A 22296-nucleotide genomic window follows, 5' to 3' on the forward strand; every position below is an offset into this window, starting at 1 on the left:
TATTCCTGCATTAGACCTTCAGGATTAAAGCGATATCCAGTTTCCACTTGGGACCTTTTAAAGTCACCCCTGTTCTTCAGACCTCTTCTACCCACATTTTCCTAGAGTGCTCATTACATGTAAACAGAAAGGTGTAATAAGAGATGGTTATCCATATGCGGCTGTTTTCAAGATGCATCCTAATGGGAGGTAATTGGGTATATTGGCTCATGTGCTTGCTTTAAACTCCCCCCCCCCACACACACCTAGTATAGAATTGTAGAAAAGTAATATAGCAGAACAGCACTTATTCCCTTACACAGTGCTGAGTTTTGCCTCCTTCATACTAAAGGAGCCAATTACAAGGGCAGTAAGACTAAAACTCCTTTCTAATTAAGGGCCTTTTATAATTAACTCTAGCACCATTTGAGTCACTTTGTGACTCAACCCATGGCATCCATACAGTACACAAAATGTCCTTATCAAGCTATCAAGTCAAAATTTTGCATTCATTGTATCAGTGGAGAATTCTGAATCTGAGAACAGATATTGATATTCTCGTCTCTTTTCAAGATAATTTTCATAACTGCCTTTTGTTTTCTGCTCATTCGAGAAATGAGAGTTTTAAAGCTGGGTTTCTTCTTGATGACTCATGTTTGTTTTTTTTAAAAGGATGAACTAGAAGGAAATAAACCACCATATTCTTTGGGAAAACCAAAATATGTTATACGGCAAGTTCCACAATGAAGAGAAAGTAGGAATATTTTCGATTTATTTTTTGAAAGCAACATATTGACATGTAATCAAAATCAAAGTAGGTATTCAAAACAGATCTAAAAATTAAGCATACGCCAGGACATCATTTCTTCAGGTACTACCATTCCTTTCATTGCTCTTGCACATTCAAATAGTTTCCTTCGTTATTTGGTATATCATCCAAGCAACATTGACGTCTCTTCAGAATCCATCTCTTCCAATGCTTCCTCTAACTACTGATTCCCAAGAATAGTTTCTTGCATACAGAAGGTGAACCACGGCCTTTAAGCACTGACCCGTGCACATACAATAGACCATTTTCACTGGGCACTTCTCACCAAGTCTTCGCCCATCCCACCCATTACACTGTCCTTTGCATCTCCATTACAAAACTGGCTCCTTCACATCACTGTACAGCTCTTAGCTTTGTCCTTTCGCAGATCTGTAGTGACTGCAGAAAGTTCCGGCCTGCCAGGCATGTGTGAAATTCGTTTTGTTGCCCTCTGTGACTTGTTCCGCTTAACATTCTTATTTGTTTTGTTCACGCATGCCAAGGTAGCAACATGAAAAATGTCTCTTACGCTGTTTTCTGACTGCAAGGCTGAGCATTCAATGTAAGTGGCTGCTCCAATCTGCTTGGCCATGTTGGCACCCTGTTGGAGGGGGAAAAGGGAGAAGTACACAGAAGATGGTCAGCAAAAAAGCCATACAGAAAAGCCACACAAAACATAGCAAATCATACAATTAAGTCTTGACTGCAATTTATATACATGATGATTTATGATGCAAAAGCAATTTGAGATTTATGGTTGTTGTGGATTTTCCCGGCTGTATAGCCGTGGTCTTGGCATTGTAGTTCCTGACGTTTCGCCAGCAGCTGTGGCTGGCATCTTCAGAGGTGTGGCACCAAAAGACAGAGATTTCTCAGTGTCACAGGTGTCAGTGTCAGTGTGTCACAGTGTCACAACTACAACGCCAAGACCACGGCTATATAGCCCGGAAAATCCACAACAACCATCGTTCTCCGGCCGTGAAAGCCTTCGACAATAGAGCAATTTGAGATTTAGTTTCACCCCTCAAAGAGGTATCCATAGCCTAGGTTTATTGTTCCCACTACAGCTGGTCTTCCCACAGCAAATTTGATCACTGGCATCTACATGCATAGGACCAGCCTATTGGTACAAGGGAGGAACCGAGATGTTCAAAAACAGCTTCAAATAACTGGACTGGAGCAAGAACATTCAAGAAGGAGAAACCAACAGTGTTTACAGCATGCTCCTATCCACAGGCACTTCATTACGTACAGACCAAGGTCTCAATAACTGGCATGTCCCACAGTCACAATCAACGCCCTCATAGTGGTGCCCAGGGCCCACTCTTCATTAGCAAAAGCAATGCACAGCTCCGGCAGGGGAAGTTAGGGAAGGGACAAGGAGATGGCAACAGCCATTTATACAATCCTGGAGCAGTGCTCTTTGGTACTATTTAGCACATGGCAGCCTTTTAGCCTATCAGTGGGTGAAAAGTATTTTTACAAGGATCCAGCATGGCTGAAGAAATGTCATCTTACTTGTCAAGTGCTGCATATTGCTTTCACCATGGCTGTATCTGATGTTTGTCCAACAGCTAAACTGGATGTAGATTTAGGCTGTTTTACCTGACACTGGTCAAATATCTTAAAGTCAATCAAATGGCAACCAGTAATTGCCTTTAAAAAAACCCCTCAAACCTCCCCTTACCCCCACCCAACCAGCTTTGAAAAAGAAGTCCTGCCATGTTTGGTCAAGTGAAACTATTGTCTCTTTAAAATATTCTTTAAAATTCCAGACTGGAACTATTGACAAGCCAGCAGCTTATGATAGGTAAGCAAGCCTCTACTAGCTACAGGGCTTTAGATTAGGACTGTCCTGGGACTATTTATTTATTTTATTGTATTTCTATTCCACCCTCCTGGTAAGCAGGCTCAGGATGGAGGTAGCAGCAATGCCATTCCACTGATAGCTTAGCAAAGAAAATGGGACTGGTGGTGAAACAGGGCGAGATTCAACTGTATGGTGTAAGTTATTTCTAAACCAGACTTTTAATTCTCTCATTAAATCATTTGTGATTAATCTTGAACAGCATTTGAAAGACTACATTCCTAATTTTTTCCACTAAACCACTTACAGCTGATTAAAAGTCACCAAAAGCTTTCAAAGTAAAGCTAAGAGATACTCATAGCCCTTTTAAACACAGACTGAATTGTTGCTGCCTACCTCATACAAAGTTGTACAAAGATTTGCCACTAACATAACAAAACACCTCGTGTACTTCAGCACTGTAGAATATCCTGTTTAACAGGAATGATCTGAAAGGCAGCCAGATACTCCAGGAGACTTGATGTTCAGATAAATTGAGATGGAATTTTGAGTTGGCTCACTGAGACTGAAGACAAGGAATTTGGTGCTAATTTTGTATTCAGAAAAAGCCCCTAACAACATGCGTTAAAAGCAATGACTTTTCATGTCTTTCTGCCACTGTGTCAACAGATAGTTTCAGAAGATACTAGTCAATTAATGTCCAATGAGTGAACTTAACCTCACTTTCATTATATTGGAAAGAAGGGTAGTGGATACGCTTGCTTTGTAGGTTATTTTGGAAGTTTTTGTTTCAGTCCACAAAACGTAACCCTTTGAGAACTTTGGCTGTAGCCATGGGATACACCCTAAAGTCTTAAATCAAGACTAGGCCTAGAAACTTCTTGGGAGTCTCCATCAAGAAAGCAACAAGTCTATGGTCTTCCTAGTCATAGAAACATGATGTGCATTCTGTGAAATTATGCTGGCCCAGAAGGGGGAAAGGACAACTTCTTTCCCCTTATCTCACTTCACTGCAGTCCTCCAGCCCATGTGGTTCTTTGTCCAAGTAGACAAAATGGATTGCAGAGGTGGAGAGAAGCTCAGGAGGAAAAGTAGTGAGCATTCTGTTGACAATTTGTAAGATACAAGCCATGGTGTACCTCCAGGCCTTTCTAATCCTCCCTAGGCTAAATATTTCCCTAAAATGATTGTATATGAACTTGGGGTTCAGCCTATGATGGAATGAGGTCTGGAAATACCTCAGGCATTGCATACCAGGAAACAAGACAAGGGGAAATTGTGTAGAGAGGAATTGTAAACACAAGAAGTGGAATGGAAATGCATTTTATACTTTAGGCAGTGGACAAATTAACCTGTCACTGTGATATGTGCCAGTTCAAACATTAGGCTTTGTCAACAGTCTTGTGTTTTTATAGCATTGCTTTGTTTGAAGTCTGACCTTCTAGTCTGAGGCCTTACACTGTCTTTTTTCTCTGTCATCAATGGGGCCTGTCTGACCATCACCTTCTGGCTTCCCTGTCACTGAAGATGTGGATGTAAAATGGAAATGGATCTAAAAGTGGTGTATTGTCTTTTTGCTGCAGGAAATGAATCTTTCTACTACTTTCTACTAGGTTCATTGTGAAACACATCGGGAACAAAGGAGAAGCAGTCGTCTCTCTTAAATTTTAACATCCTAGCTTAAACTGAGATAGGCTAAACGTTGCCTACTGTCAGCATTTCCACTGGAGATGCAATGGAACTCACTGCTGACATTGCAGGTGCACAAAGGAACTACTGAAGTCCTGAGGTAGCTCACAATGCCTTGCATGTGAGCAGTCCAAGGAAGACTACTATTCATATTAGAAGTAGAGGGCAATACTTTGTCTAGGCTCTGCTCTCAGAGGAATAGAAAAGGAGCAACTTTTGCACTTAACTCAGTTCCCTCTTTTTAGAGAGGGAATTCCTTATCAAGTTCCAAGAGGCCAGACAGTAAAAATGTTCTTATCCCTGTGATATGAGAAGCCAACATTATAAAACTAGTCAATTAAATTGTGAATATGTGCTGAAAACTTTAAGCACAAGAATGTTTTGGCTGCAAGTGTCACAGTTTTACTTGGAAGCAGCCCCTTCCACCCCCGTTTTTAAAGGGGAGCTTTCTTCTAAATAAAACCCTAGGAGGAGGCAATTTGCCTGTTGCTCTAACATGGACTCTAGTTTTAAGGAGCTTTATAATTCAAAAAGTAAATGCCATAAAGGGTTCATGTTGCCATCCCATGGGGCAAAGAAGGGCTGCAATCAATTTCATATTTCCAGTTCCCAGTTTGAGAGAGTATTGTATATACACATAAATTCACATAGTTTTTGAGAAGAGCAGCACCACACTGTTTTATTGCTTAGCAGAACAAAAAAAGACTGGGCTCTCTTCTCTTTCTTTGTGGGAAGGAAGAACAGGGTGAAGCCAGATGGATCTATGCCCAGTGTTGTATTATTAGTTTGGACAAGAGGTGAGGAAAATAAGCCTAAAACTGGCAGATGTGAATGGAATATGAGTTATAGAATCAGTTGGGCAATCAAATGCAGGACTTTCTTGGTCTGGAGAAGTGTGGCCTGCAACTGTGGAGAACAAGCTTTGGGGCTCTTTTTTCACCATGCAAATTACATCACTTCCAAGTCAGGCATTCAACATTAATATATCACATCAGGTGCTCTGTTTATGGGATTCTTCCCTCAAAGACTACAATCTGTAGAGTATTATGACCTGCTCTTCCAGCAAGCAAGGGACTCATATTGTATCACAGAACCTAGTTGTCCAACTACAGATAAATGGCCACTGTGCCAAATTAAAAGGTTCAGACTGTAAGTGGAAATAATGGGTTGGATCCAACCAGCTTTTACACGGATGAAAGAAAGGCTGTGTTGCAGATCACAGGACCTTCAAAGACAAAGTCCATGTTGTATGGGGGCTGTCATGAGGAGCATTAGGAGAGATTAAGCTGGTGGGGTCCAAGCCCATGAACACTGGTGATCAATGGAAAATAGCTAATACACATGGCTACAGTATAGTAATATCAATCATTAACAAATCTAGTACAGCACTTACCTGGTCATATGACACTGGTGTTTGCCTGTGATTGGATAACTCTACTAATGTACTAACATCTGTGCGCAGGTCAGACTTGCAGCCAACCAGAAGCATTTTGGTGTTGGGGCAGAATTCCTGGATTTCACCTTTCCACTGTAAAAATATGACTTGGTTAATATATTGGTGCCGTAAGAACAGAGAACCTAGTGTCTACATTTATAAAAAGTTTTAATATTTGAAGAGAAGCATGGGATGAAACGCTTTATATTTGATTGACAGTGTATTTTAAACAGAAAAACCACACACCTCAGATGGCTCTATTGTGAGGTTACAATCTTTATACACTAATCTATTCACATAACATTTATGGATATTTTAGAAGAAGTATTGAATATTAGCAGATGTTGCTTTTGCTGGTGGTGTCCTCAATTGCAGATAAGTAGAAGACCTTCCCCAGATGTTCACAGACAGGAAAAGGAAATGGATACTGAACTTCCGTACCTGCCACCTCTTTGCAATGGAGAAGGTTCTTATCAGTCCCTGAGCTGCTTTGCAGATTTTACCTGACTGAAGTCCCCTTTTTGCATAATAATCCACTCATGGGCATATAAGCATGTGCAGACTTATGTAAAATGGTTCTTTTCCTTCTATGAAAGTTGGAGGACTGAAAATGAAAGGACTTTCAGACCAGCAAGTTTATGGTCCTAATTATTTTCTACCTTCTTTGAGGCAGAGGAAGACTTTGCCTTGTCAAAACAGGTCTTACATGTCTTTGTCGCCAACTACTTTGGCTCAAATCCTCCAAATATCCTTCCCTTCCTATCCCCCACAGACTGAGGTGAGGGAGGGAGAGGAAGCCATTACATGAAATGTAGCATCTCTTCTAGATAGCTAGGCTGCCACCACATGTTACTCTCTCCTTCCTTGTGACTCATTGATTCTACAAAATGAACAACACATATAATCATCGTGGGTATTGCTGGAAGCAAGTTTAAACAGCTTTTCAGATGTCATGTTACAAGCAGGTCTTCTACAACAAGCTACATATTTAGATAAAATTATAGTCTTCAGCTACATCTCACATCCACAGACTAGTCGGAACAGTGTGAAAGTAACTTGCAAAGGTTAAAGCTTGAACATAAATGCCAAGAGTATATTGTCTCTGATTACAGAGGTGTTGCATGTAAAAACCACCACATTTACTCAAGTATCAGGTCAGCAGGAAGTCCAGTATGTATTACTGGGTATGTTGGATGCAATCCAGCAAAATCACAATGAAATTACAATGAAATTAAGGTATGCCCTGTGCAGAGCTCAACTGCAATGGACTGCATCCATGGGGTAGATGGCTGCATTCATCTACTTAAATGTGTTAGCTTGTTATTCCAAACTGGACAAAGGGACAGAAATCTGCCAACCAGTACAGAAAACAAATTCTCCCTTCATTTTCAGAAAGAAGAGGAAGAAAGGAAGGAAGAATACAGGCATAAAAATGCAAAAAAATTAATCCATCTTTTAGCACATCAAGAAACACCCAAGGGCTTTGAGTTTGACTTGAGGCATTAGGTTTGGACTCCAGTTGAATGTCAGTGGTCACGTAGACCTTGGCTCCAACTCACCAAGAAGTATGTGACAAGTCAATACTAACAGCTAGGTTTTCTTTGGGCTATCTTGGGATTACACAGGAAGCAGCCTTATACCATTCAGACCACTGGTCCACCTAGTTCAGTATTGGTGGTATTGGATGGGCTGCTCACCAAAACATAAGCAAATGCTTCGAGTTCACTTTTTTTAATGAGAAAGGGAGTATAAAAGTTTTTAAGCAGATTTGTTCCTAGGCCTGCTGTTTGGCTTCTTCAAAAGTTTCTGGGTTCTAGAATCTACATGCAAAGAACGTGTAAATCTGAATCAGTAGCCAGGGCAGAAGCCCCATAGGAATTAAACTGCTAAACCTTGTGAAGGGATACATATGAAAACCCACGCTCAGAAAACTCACGCTCAACCACGCTGTCCTAGTCCAGCATACCTGAATTTATGGCCAACACACCTGCGCACTAATCACTATTCCAAGATCACAGGCCCAGATGGAAGTAGTGACATTTCATAGCTTGATATGCAGATATTCTTAGATACCTACCTTTTTCAGTACGCTGTCAAGTGTTTCTGGACGGCTAATGTCAAAACAAATTAAGACCGCATCAGAATCTGGATAGGAAAGGGGGCGGACATTATCGTAGTAAGGAGACCCTGTTAAAATAAGTGAAGTTGGTTAATATTACATAGATGCCAAAGAAACCCTATTAAATCAAAAGCTGTGCTACAACACTTTAATCTACAGTTGAAGGCTACATCTCTTTCCTTCTTGCCAAGATAGGTAGCCTTTTTTGTACAGGCCCACTACATACATCAACTACGGCCATGCATACATTCTCCACATTACTGCCAAATATTTCTGTAAGAAGCGTGATATAGAGACAACGGCAACTGGTGCATGTTGTGATCTGCTGCACATGAAGAGCTGTTTCACAGATACATTTTCCAATGAAACGGGCCTCCTATAACAATCAAGTTTTCACTGGAAGGCCAAAATTTGAAATCCTTCTGATCAATCCAAGAATCTGACTGCTGTTTTATGATCACTATTCCTGAAATTTCATAACTGCAAACCAACCTATGAAATCTCTTCTATTTTTTTTAAAGAAGAGTTTGCTACTTACATTTAGAAGGCATGAGATAACTTTAATACAGTGACTATACCTCAAGAAGTTGTTTGATGTGCTAGTCTCAAAGAAAGCTCTAAAACACCAGAACACTCCTAACAGTGCCATTCCAAGCAGATTTACACCCTTTTAAACCTATGGTCTTCAATTGACTTGGAAAGGTGTAAATCTGCTTAGGATCATAACTCTGAGCCAAAAACTCAGGTTATCTTAAGCCCACCTTTTAGAATCTGGGTGATCAGTGCATTTTATCAAGTTCATTCCGTGTCAGAAAAGGTAACTAAGTTTAGCAGGACTGTACTTGAACCATCAAGAAGAAGAGATTACAAACATGGAAGACAAGCAGTCCTATCTGCTGTGATTTTGATCCATAAATATTACCTTACCCTGCCAAGAGTTAATTATTTGCCTTTTGTAAGCACAACAAGCCTGCCAGTATCTTTATCCAACCCACACACTGCAAGTCAACATACCTCCAGAACAGTCATTCAGACCATGCTTATCCCCCGCTCTGGACTGTCTGTGAAGCAGCAATGAAGTTTTAAGTGGCTGAAGACACACAAGACAGAAATCCTGCTGAAGTTAAGCAGGTCTGGATCCTCTCAGGATCTGGAGGAAACGGCGCCTGAGAACCTCCATATATAATACCATGAGGTAGCACTTGTAAAAGCTGAACACCTCATTTCAATCTGTTCTTCTCTTGTGAAGAAAAGAACCCATGTCTCTACTTTCACACCTGTTTCTCTTTCCCCAACACCAACGTTTTCAAATTAACGTCAACTTTAGCTCTTTTTTTCTAAAATGGCATGCCAGTAGTCTAAAAGAAACTATCAATGATGGCAACATAGACAAGGAGAGTCGAAACTGACAACAGTACAACATCACAAAAGAATGAAAATGGATGCATCTCAACATGAACTCTAGGGAAGATGGAATATAAATGAAATACAGTCAGGTTTCTCCATCTTGAAACTCAGCAAGCTAAGCCTGCCTCCCCCTTGTATGGGGGTCCACACAGCTCAACAAGTGTCTTGTTCTTGCATTCCCAGACAGACCAAAAAAAAAAAAAGGAGTGGCTTAATTAGCAATCACCAGGTTTGATTGATGGGACTCTAAGCTAGAAGTTGAGCAGTACTGGAATATAGGTTAGAACTGCACAACACTTCTCTGTCCTAACAAGTCCTACTGTTTGACATATACATAGGGCCTGATCCTGCATACATTTATAATAACTATTAATATACCTCTATTATCATATCAGTAGCATCTTTACCTCATACGTCAATTAAAAAAACCTTTGAAGCTCCTAAGGTTTAATGAACTGCTAGAATTGCTAATACTTCATTACAGGGACCAGTCTTTGGGTAAAGCATCCCCCCCTCCTTGGATCACTCTCTCTCTCTCTCTCTCTCTCTCGCTCTCTCTCAACTGGCTCCAGGGAGGCTAAAAAGCTTGCTGAATCAGGGCCTCTACCTTTGGCTTAAGCATTTTTAAAATGGTTCCCAAGAACCTGAGATAACTGAATGCAACCCTAGCAGCTTTGCTATTCACTATGTATTTACTACTTGGGTTAGCAAGTGCAGCACAAAGTATTTATAGAATATCATTCATTCACTGGTTTAGGGAGCTTGTTGCATTCAAAGTGTTTACAATTAAACAGAAAAGCTGCAGAGAAATTATGATTTAACAGGATTAGAAGGAATCTGCAGCACAGCCTCTTCCTTGCAAAAACACTCCCTGCTGTTACTGGGTATAGTAAAGTAAACAGCAAAAGAGAACTTCTCTCTAAAAGAGTCGAGTCCAGCCAAAGACCACAAGGAAAGAATCTGAGGAATGTTGGTTTTGAAGGAAACAGGAACATATGGAATGAAGTATTAGCCAACAGAAGGTAGCCTGCTCAATCTGAGATTTCCCTCCAAGGTTGCCACAGCCTCCTATCACGTGCCCGATGTATTCCCCCCGCAAACGGTTTTTGAAAAAGTTGTTGCTGTATGTAAGCAAACTTAATGTTCATCTCACAGCACAACATTTAAAAGCTGAACAAGCTATTTAATCCACAGCAGGAAATGATGATGTCTCTTCTTCCCAAGTACTGCATTTTTTTTTATTTCCCAGCACAGGCATGGGAAACAGAATAAGGTCTTCACTGAAATCCTAAGCAGAATCACTCCATTCTAGACTGGAGTAACTCTGCTTAGGATTTCACCATTTATCTTGGATGCCTCCTGCCAGTTTTGCAAAATGGAAGTAGACTTAGGAGTGGCATCTGTGAGACAGCAGACTTTGAAAGAGAAAGTTACTGAGACAGTACTAAGGCTGGCATCTCTTCCAGTTATTTTGGACAACTTGCAAATATATTGACAACATCCTACTTTCCAGGGAATCAAAGGGGATTGGACTAACAGCTGTTTCATTGTCTTCTGCTGGGAGAAGACAGCACTGCAAATAAAGTCCATAAAAGCCTAGTTGACCATACTGATGTTAGCTATTTGAAGCCTATAAGGAAAAATTTTCCCTGTGGAACCCTTTGGAGGAGACTTTTTTGCCAGAGGCAATTGGGCAGGTATGAACTTAAGAGTAGCTGCGCTTGATCAGCATGGTCTATTTCTTTTCTTTCCTGCAGCGGCTAGACAGATGCCACAGGAGAATCCGCCATCATTTGACAATTAGAGGCATTCTGTCTCTGGAACCAGGACCATTTCCCCATGTCTGTAAAACAATGCAACACTCACCAAACCTAGCGGCTTCCTCGTGCTATTTCTGACGTCACCCGGAGGCAGGCAGTGATGATTCCATATTTGGAGTGGCACAAGCGTTTGGTGAGTGTCACGCTATTTTAAGGATGTGGGGAAACAGGCCTGATGTCACATTCAACTACCATGGCTAATGATCAGCAAAAGACCTGTCCTCCATACATTTTTCCAACCTGCTTTTAAATCTAGCAAAAACAATGGCTATTATCCCTCCTCCTAACAGTTAAATTCCACAAGCCAGCTCTCATTGTGCAAAGTAGTATGTCTTTAGTCTATTGCTATTGATACAGTGCTTTCGGGAAGAAAACTGTGGGCAGTATCCATGAGAAGTGTTCTTAGAATGGCTTGTAATATCCTTGAGAATTCATTGAAAAAGTTGCAACTGATATACTGATTTTTATATAAAAGCTAATGTGATACAAAGGATTTCCCTCCCTTTTCCATCCCTAAGAACCTGCTTCTGTGACTGGCAGTGGTCCCCTCCTCTCCGCCAAAAAGTTAGTTGTCATAATACTTTATTATTCATATTCAATGTTTAGAGTGCTTTATAGATTTAGCCTCATAACAAGAATCACCATGAAAGATGTTTGAGATTTAGGGAGAGGGACCTAGCCTTCATGAATAGCTAAATGCAATGTCCTTGGAGTATGCCCTGGTTGGGCAACAAGATCCCCCTGAAAAGCTCACACTACTAAAACCCAAATCCTGGTTTAGATGAACATTCAATTTGGTCCAACAAGGAACTTCACAGCAAGCACAGTATTTATCTGTCTATTTGCTGTGCAGGTGACCACTGGCATAGTAGCGTATGTTCTCTGATTGTTAAAGATTTGACTTATGTTAACACTTCAGAGCATCTAGTAGGCCTCAGTCACCTAGCAATTTCCACCCATGGCAATCCCTAAGCTCTGGGCATGGGTGCCACCTTCCCTTCTCATCAAGAGACAGGTATGGGCAGGACCAGCCCTTTTCTTTTAAGGATCATTAAAATGTGGACAGAGGCATCACTTGCTCAAGAGGAGAGTAAAGAGCCTCACCCAGAAAAAACACCATTCCTTAGACACATACCTAAGTGCTCAGTCACTCCTCTTCAGGAGATCTTACATACCTTATATGTACATGCATATACACCGCATATATAGCACAGCCAGATCTGTAATTACCTTTAGAAGTTTCCTTAGATTGTTGCATGTTAAAACAAGTACATGCAATTCTCAAATCAATGGAGACTGAAAAAATAGCAGCTGGCCATTTTTATTTCCTCTGGGAAAATATGTAAGGGAATGAATGAGAGGCTTTAATGCGTATCCTTTAAGATCACATACAACCAGCTTCCCTAACAAGAAATGTGTTTTCTGGTTTCTTTCATCAGCAATAGTGGAATCCTTTATCACTGCACAAATAAGAGGGCAACTAGGAACAAAGCTGTGAGATTGAATTCAATAGGGCATTTCATCATTCCAATCTCCTTACCAGAACAAAATCCTCAGCGCCTGAAGAATCTTGGGAATGTGCACCAAGTCTAAACAGACCCTTTTCAATACATCTCAATAGCACTCTGTTCCATCTCTTTCTCCCAAGCTGGTTTAAGAAAATTTGAAACCCTGCCCAAGCACAGAAAATGCACAGTCTGAAGGCAGATGTAATCACCGCAACTCCAACAAACCTTCACAAGAATGGGCAATATGCTTTCAATGCCACTACAGCCATGGGGGGGAGGGGGAGTATCTGCTTCTAGGCACCTTCTTTCTGCTGTAAGCTTGGCTCACATATTCTTTATTAGCTCAAATCTGTCTGTCCATTTAAAAATCAGTGAAATTCTCAAAGGCATTATTTGTTTTGAACAAGCAAAAGTATGCTTTCATTGGAATCACCAAAACGAAGATTTCCAACTGAAGGGCCATAAAGGAGCTCCACTTTTTGTGTGCGCGCGTGCATGCACACGTGTGCGTAAAGTGCCCTCAACTCGTACATATGGTGCCCTTGCGGGGTTTTCAAGGCAAGAGACGAACAGGTGATTTGCCATTGCCTGCCTCTGCTTAGTGATCTGGGACTTCCTTGATTGTCTCCCATCCAAGTACTAACCAAGGCTGACCCCGCTGAGCTTCCAAGATTTGATTAGATTGGGCTAGCCTGGGCCATCCAGATCAGAACGCTGTCTCCTGTAATGTCCTGAAATGAGTAAAGCCCATGCCATCTGGTTCAATAGCAATTCTCAGAGACACAGTAGGTGCCAAGTCATCATATCCTGAAATTACTGACTTAAAATTTAGTTCCACATCTCTTATTCACTGAGTAATTCTATTGCGAACACACTACTGTCTACTGTCTGATATTTATCCATGGGCAGATTTAAGCTGATTAAGCAATGACATGCTCCTCCCCAGGGGAGTGTAGGTGCAAATAAGAATCTCAAAAGACCTTCGATATTCTCAAACTACAATTCCCAAGGTTCTTTGTGAAAACTTCCTATATTACTTTGAAGCCAACGTATCTTGTAGTGCAGATGCCCCGTGATGATGATTTTTGAAACTGTAAGCATACCTAAGTATCCCCCCATGCACTAAATAAGTGGGATCTTTGACATGAAGGTGCCCTGATGAATCATAATGCTTACTGTAATGGACGGTACACCTCAATTCCCACCTGAGTTTTCCTGCCACAGCATGAAGTCTTCATTGTTTCCCCACGTAGGTTTGGGTTTCACCATGGAGACTGACATAACCGCTATGCATTAGTCATCAGAGCAGTATAAAATGCCACAGCTTCCATTTGTGACTGATTTGTGTCTACTGCTGTGATAGATAGTAATGACCTGGGGTTAGTGTTTAGGTTTTACGTCAAGTATCTGCTGGTGACCTACAAGTGAAAGGCTGTCTTGTTACCACCATCACCCACTTCCACATTACAAGCTAACCAATTATCAGTTTATGTGGTCATTTTCTAGATTTCAGTAATTAAAACCAAGTGCATGAATCCAATCAAGTTTTGGTGGCTTGTTTTTTTAAAAAAAATCAACTATTCAGGACCAGGATAAAGTCAATTGTATTGATCATGTACCAGACTCAGATGACATTTACAATTTAAAGAGAGAGGAAGTGCGATGAGATTTCAACCTATTAGTATTGCAAGGGCCTCTGGTTCAGATCCTTATTAATCTTTCTCCAAGAAATGGGAGTTAAGAAAATTAAGTGGCTCACACCCACTGACTGGGTCCATTTCTAACACTACACAGACTGAAATCTCTTATTTTTTTCCCTCCCAATTGATTATATCTCCAAGAATAGAATGCCTTTGATTACCGTGAAATCTGAACCACAGTCCAATAATAAAATATTCCATTTACAAGAATGAACCCACATATTGGGAGGTCTACTGAATGCTTCACGGCCAAAGTCCCGAATCTAGGAACCATTTTAACATGAGAATAACAGTCAAACCAACGTGCTTTGAAGCTCTTCTAGCTTGAATCACATAACATAATTACACCGCAACAGGATTTGGGCTCCTGTTGATTCTGTTCAGCTGAAGTCTATGTAACCTCCGGGAGCGAGTAGTTTTCGCCCAGTAGGGCAGAGTCAGTGTCTGGATGTGAGCAGCAGAAAAAGAGGCTGGTTGCTGGGGAGCTTGATAAACTTTTCTGTGCTCTTATCACCTTGAATAAGGTAACTGGAAACACGTATGTGAAAATTAACGAGTACAAGTGGGTTGCGTGTTATATTTAGTTTGTTATTAGAATCATTGGAATCATTATTGCAGGGCTCTAACTTCTAAGATGAAGACTGAAGCCAGGGTTCCTGTTTGTTTCTGTAATCAAGAGGACTGTGGCAAAGGATTATGGCACTTGGTGGACCCAAAAAGGTGGACAAAGCTCACCCCGGACTGGCGCCAAGAGACAACCAGTTACTTGGCTGTACTCAAAGACGTGATTGGCTGCAAGTTTCTGTTTTCTGTTGCACCCATGCGTTTGATTATAAAAATCTAGTTGTATTATTCTGACAATTGAGAGGTTTTGATTTAAAGAATTTCTTAACTTGTATTGCAAGTTTAGTTCCTAATTTAGCCCCCATAGAACCCATACAGAAAGAGGTTACATCTACACCGGTCAAAGCTTCCTCAATAGTACAGCTTGTACAGTGACCTCAGCAGATGTAGATTATGGTCAGAACCATAGATGGTTTAATGAGCACCTGTGTAGTTTTAGTATGATGTTTAAAAAAGCAATTTTTAATGGAGAGAAGACATAACACATGTTTCAGGTCTGATCAGATATACTTAACAGAAACCAAAAACAGGTAAACGGTCATTATGGTTTGCATGAGATAGAGCTTTAAGTTGCTCTGAGTTGCGAAATGAAAATGCTAAATTCATTGACCTCAAAAGCTCACTGATTGCAACATTATATATCGTTTACAGTCGATTATGCTACAGATACTACAAAGTGGAGAAAATACTGGTAAACAGACCTGCATTGCTAAATTTAGCAATTATTTATTAGTAAAGAAAACTTTTTAAAGAACTTATTAAAAGCAGATATGCTTATCACACACCACTCTGTCCAAAAAGAGGGATTCTGGAACCAGTTTCCTTCCTGACAATACTGGGTCTCTCCATTCTGTTGCTTTACACCACATGTGGCCAACATGGGGTCACGTTGCACAAACAGCTGGGTTTCTGTGGCCTGAAACAGGTGGGCCTGCAGGTCTGTCTATGGTAGACAAGCCTGAACTCCTGCATGGTTATCCCATGCCATATTTCTGCTTCCTCTCCAGGAACAGAGCTTGACCCTTTGTCTGCAAATACGGAGAAGAAGGGGGCAGAATCCCAAGATGGAAGAGTGGACTCTACAGAGTTAGGTTGCCGATGAGAGAAGGGTGGCACGTTAAAAAAGTTTCCTTGTGCATTAAAAAAGCACATCAGGGCAGCCCCCACCCCCTATGCACAGTCCACTACTCAGCACTTTGAGACCTTTGTCAAATATGACTGTATCAACAGAACTGGTAGGAGAGTGGAGCGACTTCAAAAATGTTATTTGTGGCATACTTGCTTAAAAAAAAAGTTGGCCACCTTTGCCCCGTCACCTTTCAATAGTGTTAGTCTGTTTTGCTTGCCCAGTCCTAGAATGACTCCACAAAGTTTTTAGGGAGGCAACTAAGATAAGATGTCTGGCTTATGAGCCAGTAAGCTGCAATTGGGTCATAGTTGCACATACAGCATCTTACTTGAGAGGCTGACTTTCTTCAATCAGAACAGAAAAGTCACCTTGCCTTCACCAAAATGGAGAAATTTAAAATAGAGTTCAATTAACTTCAGTTAATTGAGGATGCCAGTCATCCAAGAACCTTCACACAAGACACATGATGATTTAAAAGGAGACATACTTGTTTAATAGGATTAAAAATTTATGCCTGAGACTAATAAAGGCATATTGAAATGTCTTGGGCATACTGTTATCAAAGTCAACTAAACTGCACCTTAAATGGTAGCACCTCCCAAGTGGCATCATTAAATGGAGCCATTATCTCCTTTTCTAATACAACGCACAGTAGACGTGTCCTGGGGAAAAAAATCTAGGATGCTCTATATTTTAAAAGGCTCATATCCCCTTCTCTTAGCCAAAGATTGCTATAAGAGCATGATTATAATAATAGTCATCTTCCATAGTTTCCAACATCTGCCCCAAATGCAAAGTACAGGAATTTCTAGTTCAAATTAAGGGCTGAAGAACAGTTTTGTTATCTTAACCCCAGTTTCATAGTCTAATAGGGTTGGACCTAACTACAGATAGTCTGATAAGCACTAACACTGCATGCCTATGACCTTCACTGATCTTTCCAGCCCACTCAGTCATTGCACCTGTGACCTACATAGTAACATCAAAATGCCAAAGCAAGAGTTGTGTAGGAGGAGACTGTCCATATCTTGACTTAATAAGCCAACAGAGCCAGTCTTGAGAAACTACCATGCCAATATGAGGTCCAGCCACTTGACTTATACCAGTAGAGATCCTCAGAGCCAAACTACAAGTGACGTCTTACACAGGTTGGACATTAGTCGGCTTCCCTCAAGTTTTGATGGGAAATGTAGGCATCCTGGTCTTGCAGCTGTAATGGAGAGCCAAGCTGTAAAACCAAGGCGCCTACATTTCCCATCAAAACTTGAGGGAAGCTGACAAGTGTCCAACCTGTGTAAGGCGTCACTTGTAGTTTGGCTCTCAGTCACCATCAGTTTTCAGCAGGGGTTACACTTCGTTCTTTGAGCTAGAGGGAACAGTATGGGAGCAATCACAAGTTCCCCCTCTGAGACAAGCAAAAGATTTCAAAATCCATGTTTCCATGGATCACATCCTTAACTAGTTTTTTTTTTAAATATATATATATATATATAAATAAAAAGCTGTATCTTCTGAAGGCCTCTTTGAGGTCACTTCTCTGACATCCTGCCTGGAACAGAGTCTATGCTTTGCTCTATCTCAAGACCAGAAAACAATACATTAGAAACTCACTCAGAAACTTCTAACACCCAGATGCAAAAGCAATCCCAACGTGTTTAGGCAGAATACATCCCACTTAATTCAGATCTGCCCATTTAGTTTAGGACTGTGACCTATGCACGGCTGTGCAGACAAAGCCCCAAAACCAATGCCATAGCTGCATTACAAATGGGAACGCTAAAACTTTGGAGAGTAACCTCAAATAACCCAGCCTTTTAGCGAGAGAGACTCCTATAAATTTCAGGTTCAGAGCCGATTTAGGTCTGTGGCTGTTTATTTGAAGAGACTTGGGTTTTATAGCACTCTATGTCACAGCCTACAGTTCACTTTGTGTTATTTATAGTGCTACGAGGTCTCTCTTGTTAATGCATTTCCTAGAGCTTTTATTTCTTGGTCATTCTTCTCCCAGTCATGGTGGGCAGGGAGGGGAGAGGAACTCCAAAGGACTTTGCAGAGAGAAAAAGGCAGCACACATTCCTCCATAGCAGGGTTTTTTTTAAAAGAAAGAAAGAAAGAAAGGGAAAAAAAGCAGCAGAACGGCCAGCCTCCAGCTGTCATCCACATCTGGAGCAAACATTCCAATGATGCCAACAGCAGCAATGTGTTCTGAGGTCTGCTAAGGCGGAAAGAACTTAATTGTGGTTTCTTCAAAAGAGCTGTACAAGTGTTGCCGGATTTACAAGGCAAGCAGAGTCTTGCCACTTCAGTATTTATCGCTGTTAAAACTTCCCTTCGTGCCACAAGCAGATTGCGTGCTTGGGCTTTCGCTGATGTCATGCAGAAACACTGCCCGATACCTGTACAATTCACTTTCTCTTTTAAAAAAAATTAAAAGAGGACAACGTTCTGCTATATTTTGCTTCTCTTTCCCTGGATGGCTTGTTACCACATTGGGTGGTCTACTCCCTGACGGTATTTTCATTCTTCAGGAGAAGATAGCCAGCTCTCACATTCTCTAGTTAGCTGTTCTCATCACTCCCCACATTCCTTTGTCTCTTTCTCATTGAGAACACTCTTGCGCTCTTCCATGCAGCAGATATTTAATCTACCTTTACTCCAGTGAGAACAGACCATGTTAATTTTCCTCCATTAATAAGCATAGAAATTTATTGCCCTGAACTCCATGATATCCTATCTCCATAGCCGTCAATCAGCACATGGGAAGGAAGCTAGATTGGTTATGTCCTCGAGACAGTTCTCTTGGGAAGAACTTCTGGGCATAGTAGAATGTAACTGCTTAGTAGAATACCACTCTGCTGAGAATGGGCCTCTAGGATACTCTCTGGCTCCTTATTTTTTGGAGCTACATTCTTTAGCCAATTCATTCCTTTACACAACTGCTGCTTTCCTCATCCAGTGTAAACTAGCCTCCTGTCTTTATACCCTAATGTCTGCCAAAAACCAAGCACAATCAGAACAGACATCTTTTGGAACAGGAACGGACAACTAGCAGGCCAGATGTGGACCCTGAAGGTATTTTATTGAGCCCCTGATGGCCCTACCAAAAATGTTTTCCAGTTGTAAGCAACAGATCCCAGTTTAACATTACAGCTCCCCTTTGTATTTTCTACAATATACATAATTGTATGCTATGCTTTGCCATGTGTTCTCCATTAACTGTGAACACCATCCTGCTAGCTCATGCCATTAAATTCACGAGGGAGCCAATTACTGGCCTTTGGGCCACACTCTGAGGATAAGAGCAGCCCATGATACACAAGTTTCAAGTCCTCTGCCAAGGCAGAGATAGTTATCTCTCAGTGTTGTGAGTCTCTCTTTCCCTTGGCAAAAGTATCCCCCCCTTCAATTTCCTCCATTCATCTCATTGTTGCTGCCATAACACATGACTCCAGAAGGAGCAGAAGAGTAAAAATCACAGAAACTCCTACTGCAGGAAGCACCATAAAGATGCTCTCCTGAAGGAGAGATAAGGAACAGGCAATCAACTGAAAAAGATTCAGGGCACAGCACTACCGGAGGTGGTTGGGCAGGAGGCAACATGGGGGGGGGGGAGAATTAAATCACTACTGTCTCTAGTTGTAACCTCCTTCCTTTTTCTTCTTATGATCGGTTTTGAAAGCTTTTCCACCCCCTGCTACTTTCACAGCCAAACCCTACCCACATGAGCCAAAGGCTCAACTAGAACTCACAATTTTCAATTTAGCCCTTCTTGGCTTTTGGGAAACAGATTAGGCTTTTAATGGTGGACACCCAAACCTAGTAAGAATTAGCCTAACATAAAATGTTCGCCTCCGAGTTAGACTCTTAGAACCTAAGATATTTGTTTAGCTACTCATCATCTTGTTTCTGTATAATCACTGCATAATCAAAGGAGAACACATGCTGAGTTTCACAGCAGCAGTGACAAATATTAAAATGAAAGGCTCACGACAGGCCATAATAACCCTCTCCCATCTGTTCAGCTGATTAGTACAAGAACCTTTAGAAAGGAAGGGAGTGTAGGAGGTAGAAGGCAGGTAACGTAAATGAGACCATCCCACTGTAGAAATAGTTGTGTATTAAAAAGTACTGAGAGTTTATGCAAAGTCCACAAAAGCTCAAGGAAGTCAAACAGCTATTCATCCAGAGGGTGTTAACAATAGAGGTTTTAGTAATGGCTTATAATTACATACAAATCAATATGAGTCACCCGAATGACATGGAAACAGAACAGACATTCCTGCTACGCCACAAGTCCCTTACCAGAAGTATCCCAGAGGCTGAGTTCTATCCTTTGTGTGTCAATTTCAAAACTGGCAGTGTAATTCTCAAACACAGTGGGGACATAGTTCTGGGTAACAAAAAAAGGAGAAAAGCACAGGGTTAGGCACTTCATCACACATGAATAGCCACCTTGTAAATTTAAGAAAGGTGGGTGAAGAGTTAACAAAAGAGAAGGGAGCAAGCAGAGATATTTCTCCCCAGTCTTCTATTACAGCCTCTCCAGACAAGTAAATAATTTCTTGTTCCACTGAATTTCTAGGATTGATTTTTTTTACTACTCCCTCAAAACTCAGGTGGGATATAAATGAAATATTTTCTTAATGCAATTCCTTTATTATAGCTGTGCATCTCATTTAAAACAGGCTTTTCTGCCTTCTGCTCTGTATTAAAAACATTCACGTGTATTCATGCCCTACAAAAGGTGTTTGGGGGGCATTTTTCACAAGTGCCACTATGGATGCCAGGCACATTAGACTTGGGGAAAAAACAGGGACATCACTGAAGTCAAATAAAAAAATGCCTTATACAATTGTAAATTCCAAACTAGGCAAATCCATTCAAGAGGACTCTAGTGGGCTCATTCACACGTGAATTAGACATTTCCTTAAGGTAGGGTATATAACGCGACTACAAACTATACATTCCTCTTCTCTTTGGCGTTCTGTCCCGCATTAACAGCATCCACGCGGGGTTCATACGCCACACAAAAAACCGTGCGAATACCTTTCAGTGAAACTGTTCTAAAAATCCGCTTTGAAAATAGTTTAGAGGGCGCTCGGGAAGTTAAATCACCTTCACCCCGCCACAAAGTGCGTTCAAACCCAGCGAGTCTCAGCCTTACCTCGGGGAAGCAGTCTTTGGCGAAGACGTGAAGCAGCGCCGTCTTGCCACACTGGGTGTCCCCCACCACCACTATTTTGCACTTCACATTCTGATTAGGATCCATGATCGATTTGCTGGATAATTTCTGGCTCGCTCTTCTTTCCTTCATTGAGGTGTCCTTAGTCTTTGCCTCTGCTCCGATAAAACCCAAACAATGCCTCGGCCGCTTAGGAGATCAAGTAACCCAAGAAACACTCGAGCACCCCAGAGAGATGAAGAAAGACGCCGCTCGCTCAACAGCTCCGCTTCCCGCCGCGCCGAGTTGCGCGCAGCGCTGCGTTCCACTCCAGCCGGCTCCTGGCAGACTGCTTTGTTTCACTCCGCCCTACCGGCGCTTATATGCACCGCCGTCTCCCAATCCGCGGCTCCGGGAGCGCGACTGAGCGGCCCGCCTCTTGCCCTTTTATGGAGCCTGAAAAACGCGGCCCCAGTGCCGGGCTTGGGCCGGCCGCAACGCGCCCTCTAGGGGAGAAGTGGCCGTCGTGGAGCAAAACTCCGGAGAGGCGGCTCTGCCGGGTTAGCTCCGAGAAGTGATTTGAATGGCCAGGATAACGGGGCTCGACGCACCTCGCGCCGTCCTGCCCATGTTTCCTCGAGAGTAGGCGCCGTTGATTTCAATGGGGCTTACTTCCGCGTACTTTTATGGTGGCAGCTTTTGTTAAGGCTCCGCAAAGTCTCCGGGTAGCCCACGTTGAATACTTTTCAGTAACAGGATTTTAGTTTGGGAATATGCGCGGCGATCAAAAGGAGGACTTCTGGCCGCGTGCAGAGCGCTTGCCTTCTTCCTAGCCCCAGGCCAGAGAGCAACCAAAGATTTGGGACTCCGTGTCCCTTTATCCATGTTACCACTGCCCGAAGAGGCAGGTTTTCGCCATCAAACTCCGCTAGAGCCCGTAGGGGGGGAAACGGGGGACGCCCTGCTTTGGGAAGGCAGTTCTCGCCGTGGCCGCCTGCGTACACGCCTCAATAGTGTGGGAGGGAATCGGAAGCTTGGCTGGTGGGTTTCAGACGGGAATTTAGCACAGTTGCGTGGTAGGTGACATTTTCCAGGCTGAGATCTCCCCAC

The 22296-nt window shown here is 41.9% G+C and overlaps 1 protein-coding gene across 1 annotated transcript; it reads right to left on the reverse strand.

Annotated features, from left to right (window-relative positions):
• Positions 1–730: 730 nt before the first annotated feature.
• Positions 731–21563, reverse strand: RND3 (Rho family GTPase 3). Its single transcript, XM_054972072.1, has 5 exons — positions 21190–21563; positions 20328–20415; positions 7796–7905; positions 5677–5811; positions 731–1388 (listed from the first exon to the last, which is right to left on the reverse strand). Exons 1-5 carry the CDS (start codon positions 21337–21339, stop codon positions 1137–1139), a joined length of 735 nt encoding a protein of 244 aa, XP_054828047.1. The 5' UTR covers positions 21340–21563; the 3' UTR covers positions 731–1136.
• Positions 21564–22296: the final 733 nt, after the last annotated feature.

The sequence above is a fragment of the Eublepharis macularius genome, chromosome 2 (genome assembly GCF_028583425.1).
Source record: "Eublepharis macularius isolate TG4126 chromosome 2, MPM_Emac_v1.0, whole genome shotgun sequence".
NCBI lineage: Eukaryota > Metazoa > Chordata > Lepidosauria > Squamata > Eublepharidae > Eublepharis > Eublepharis macularius.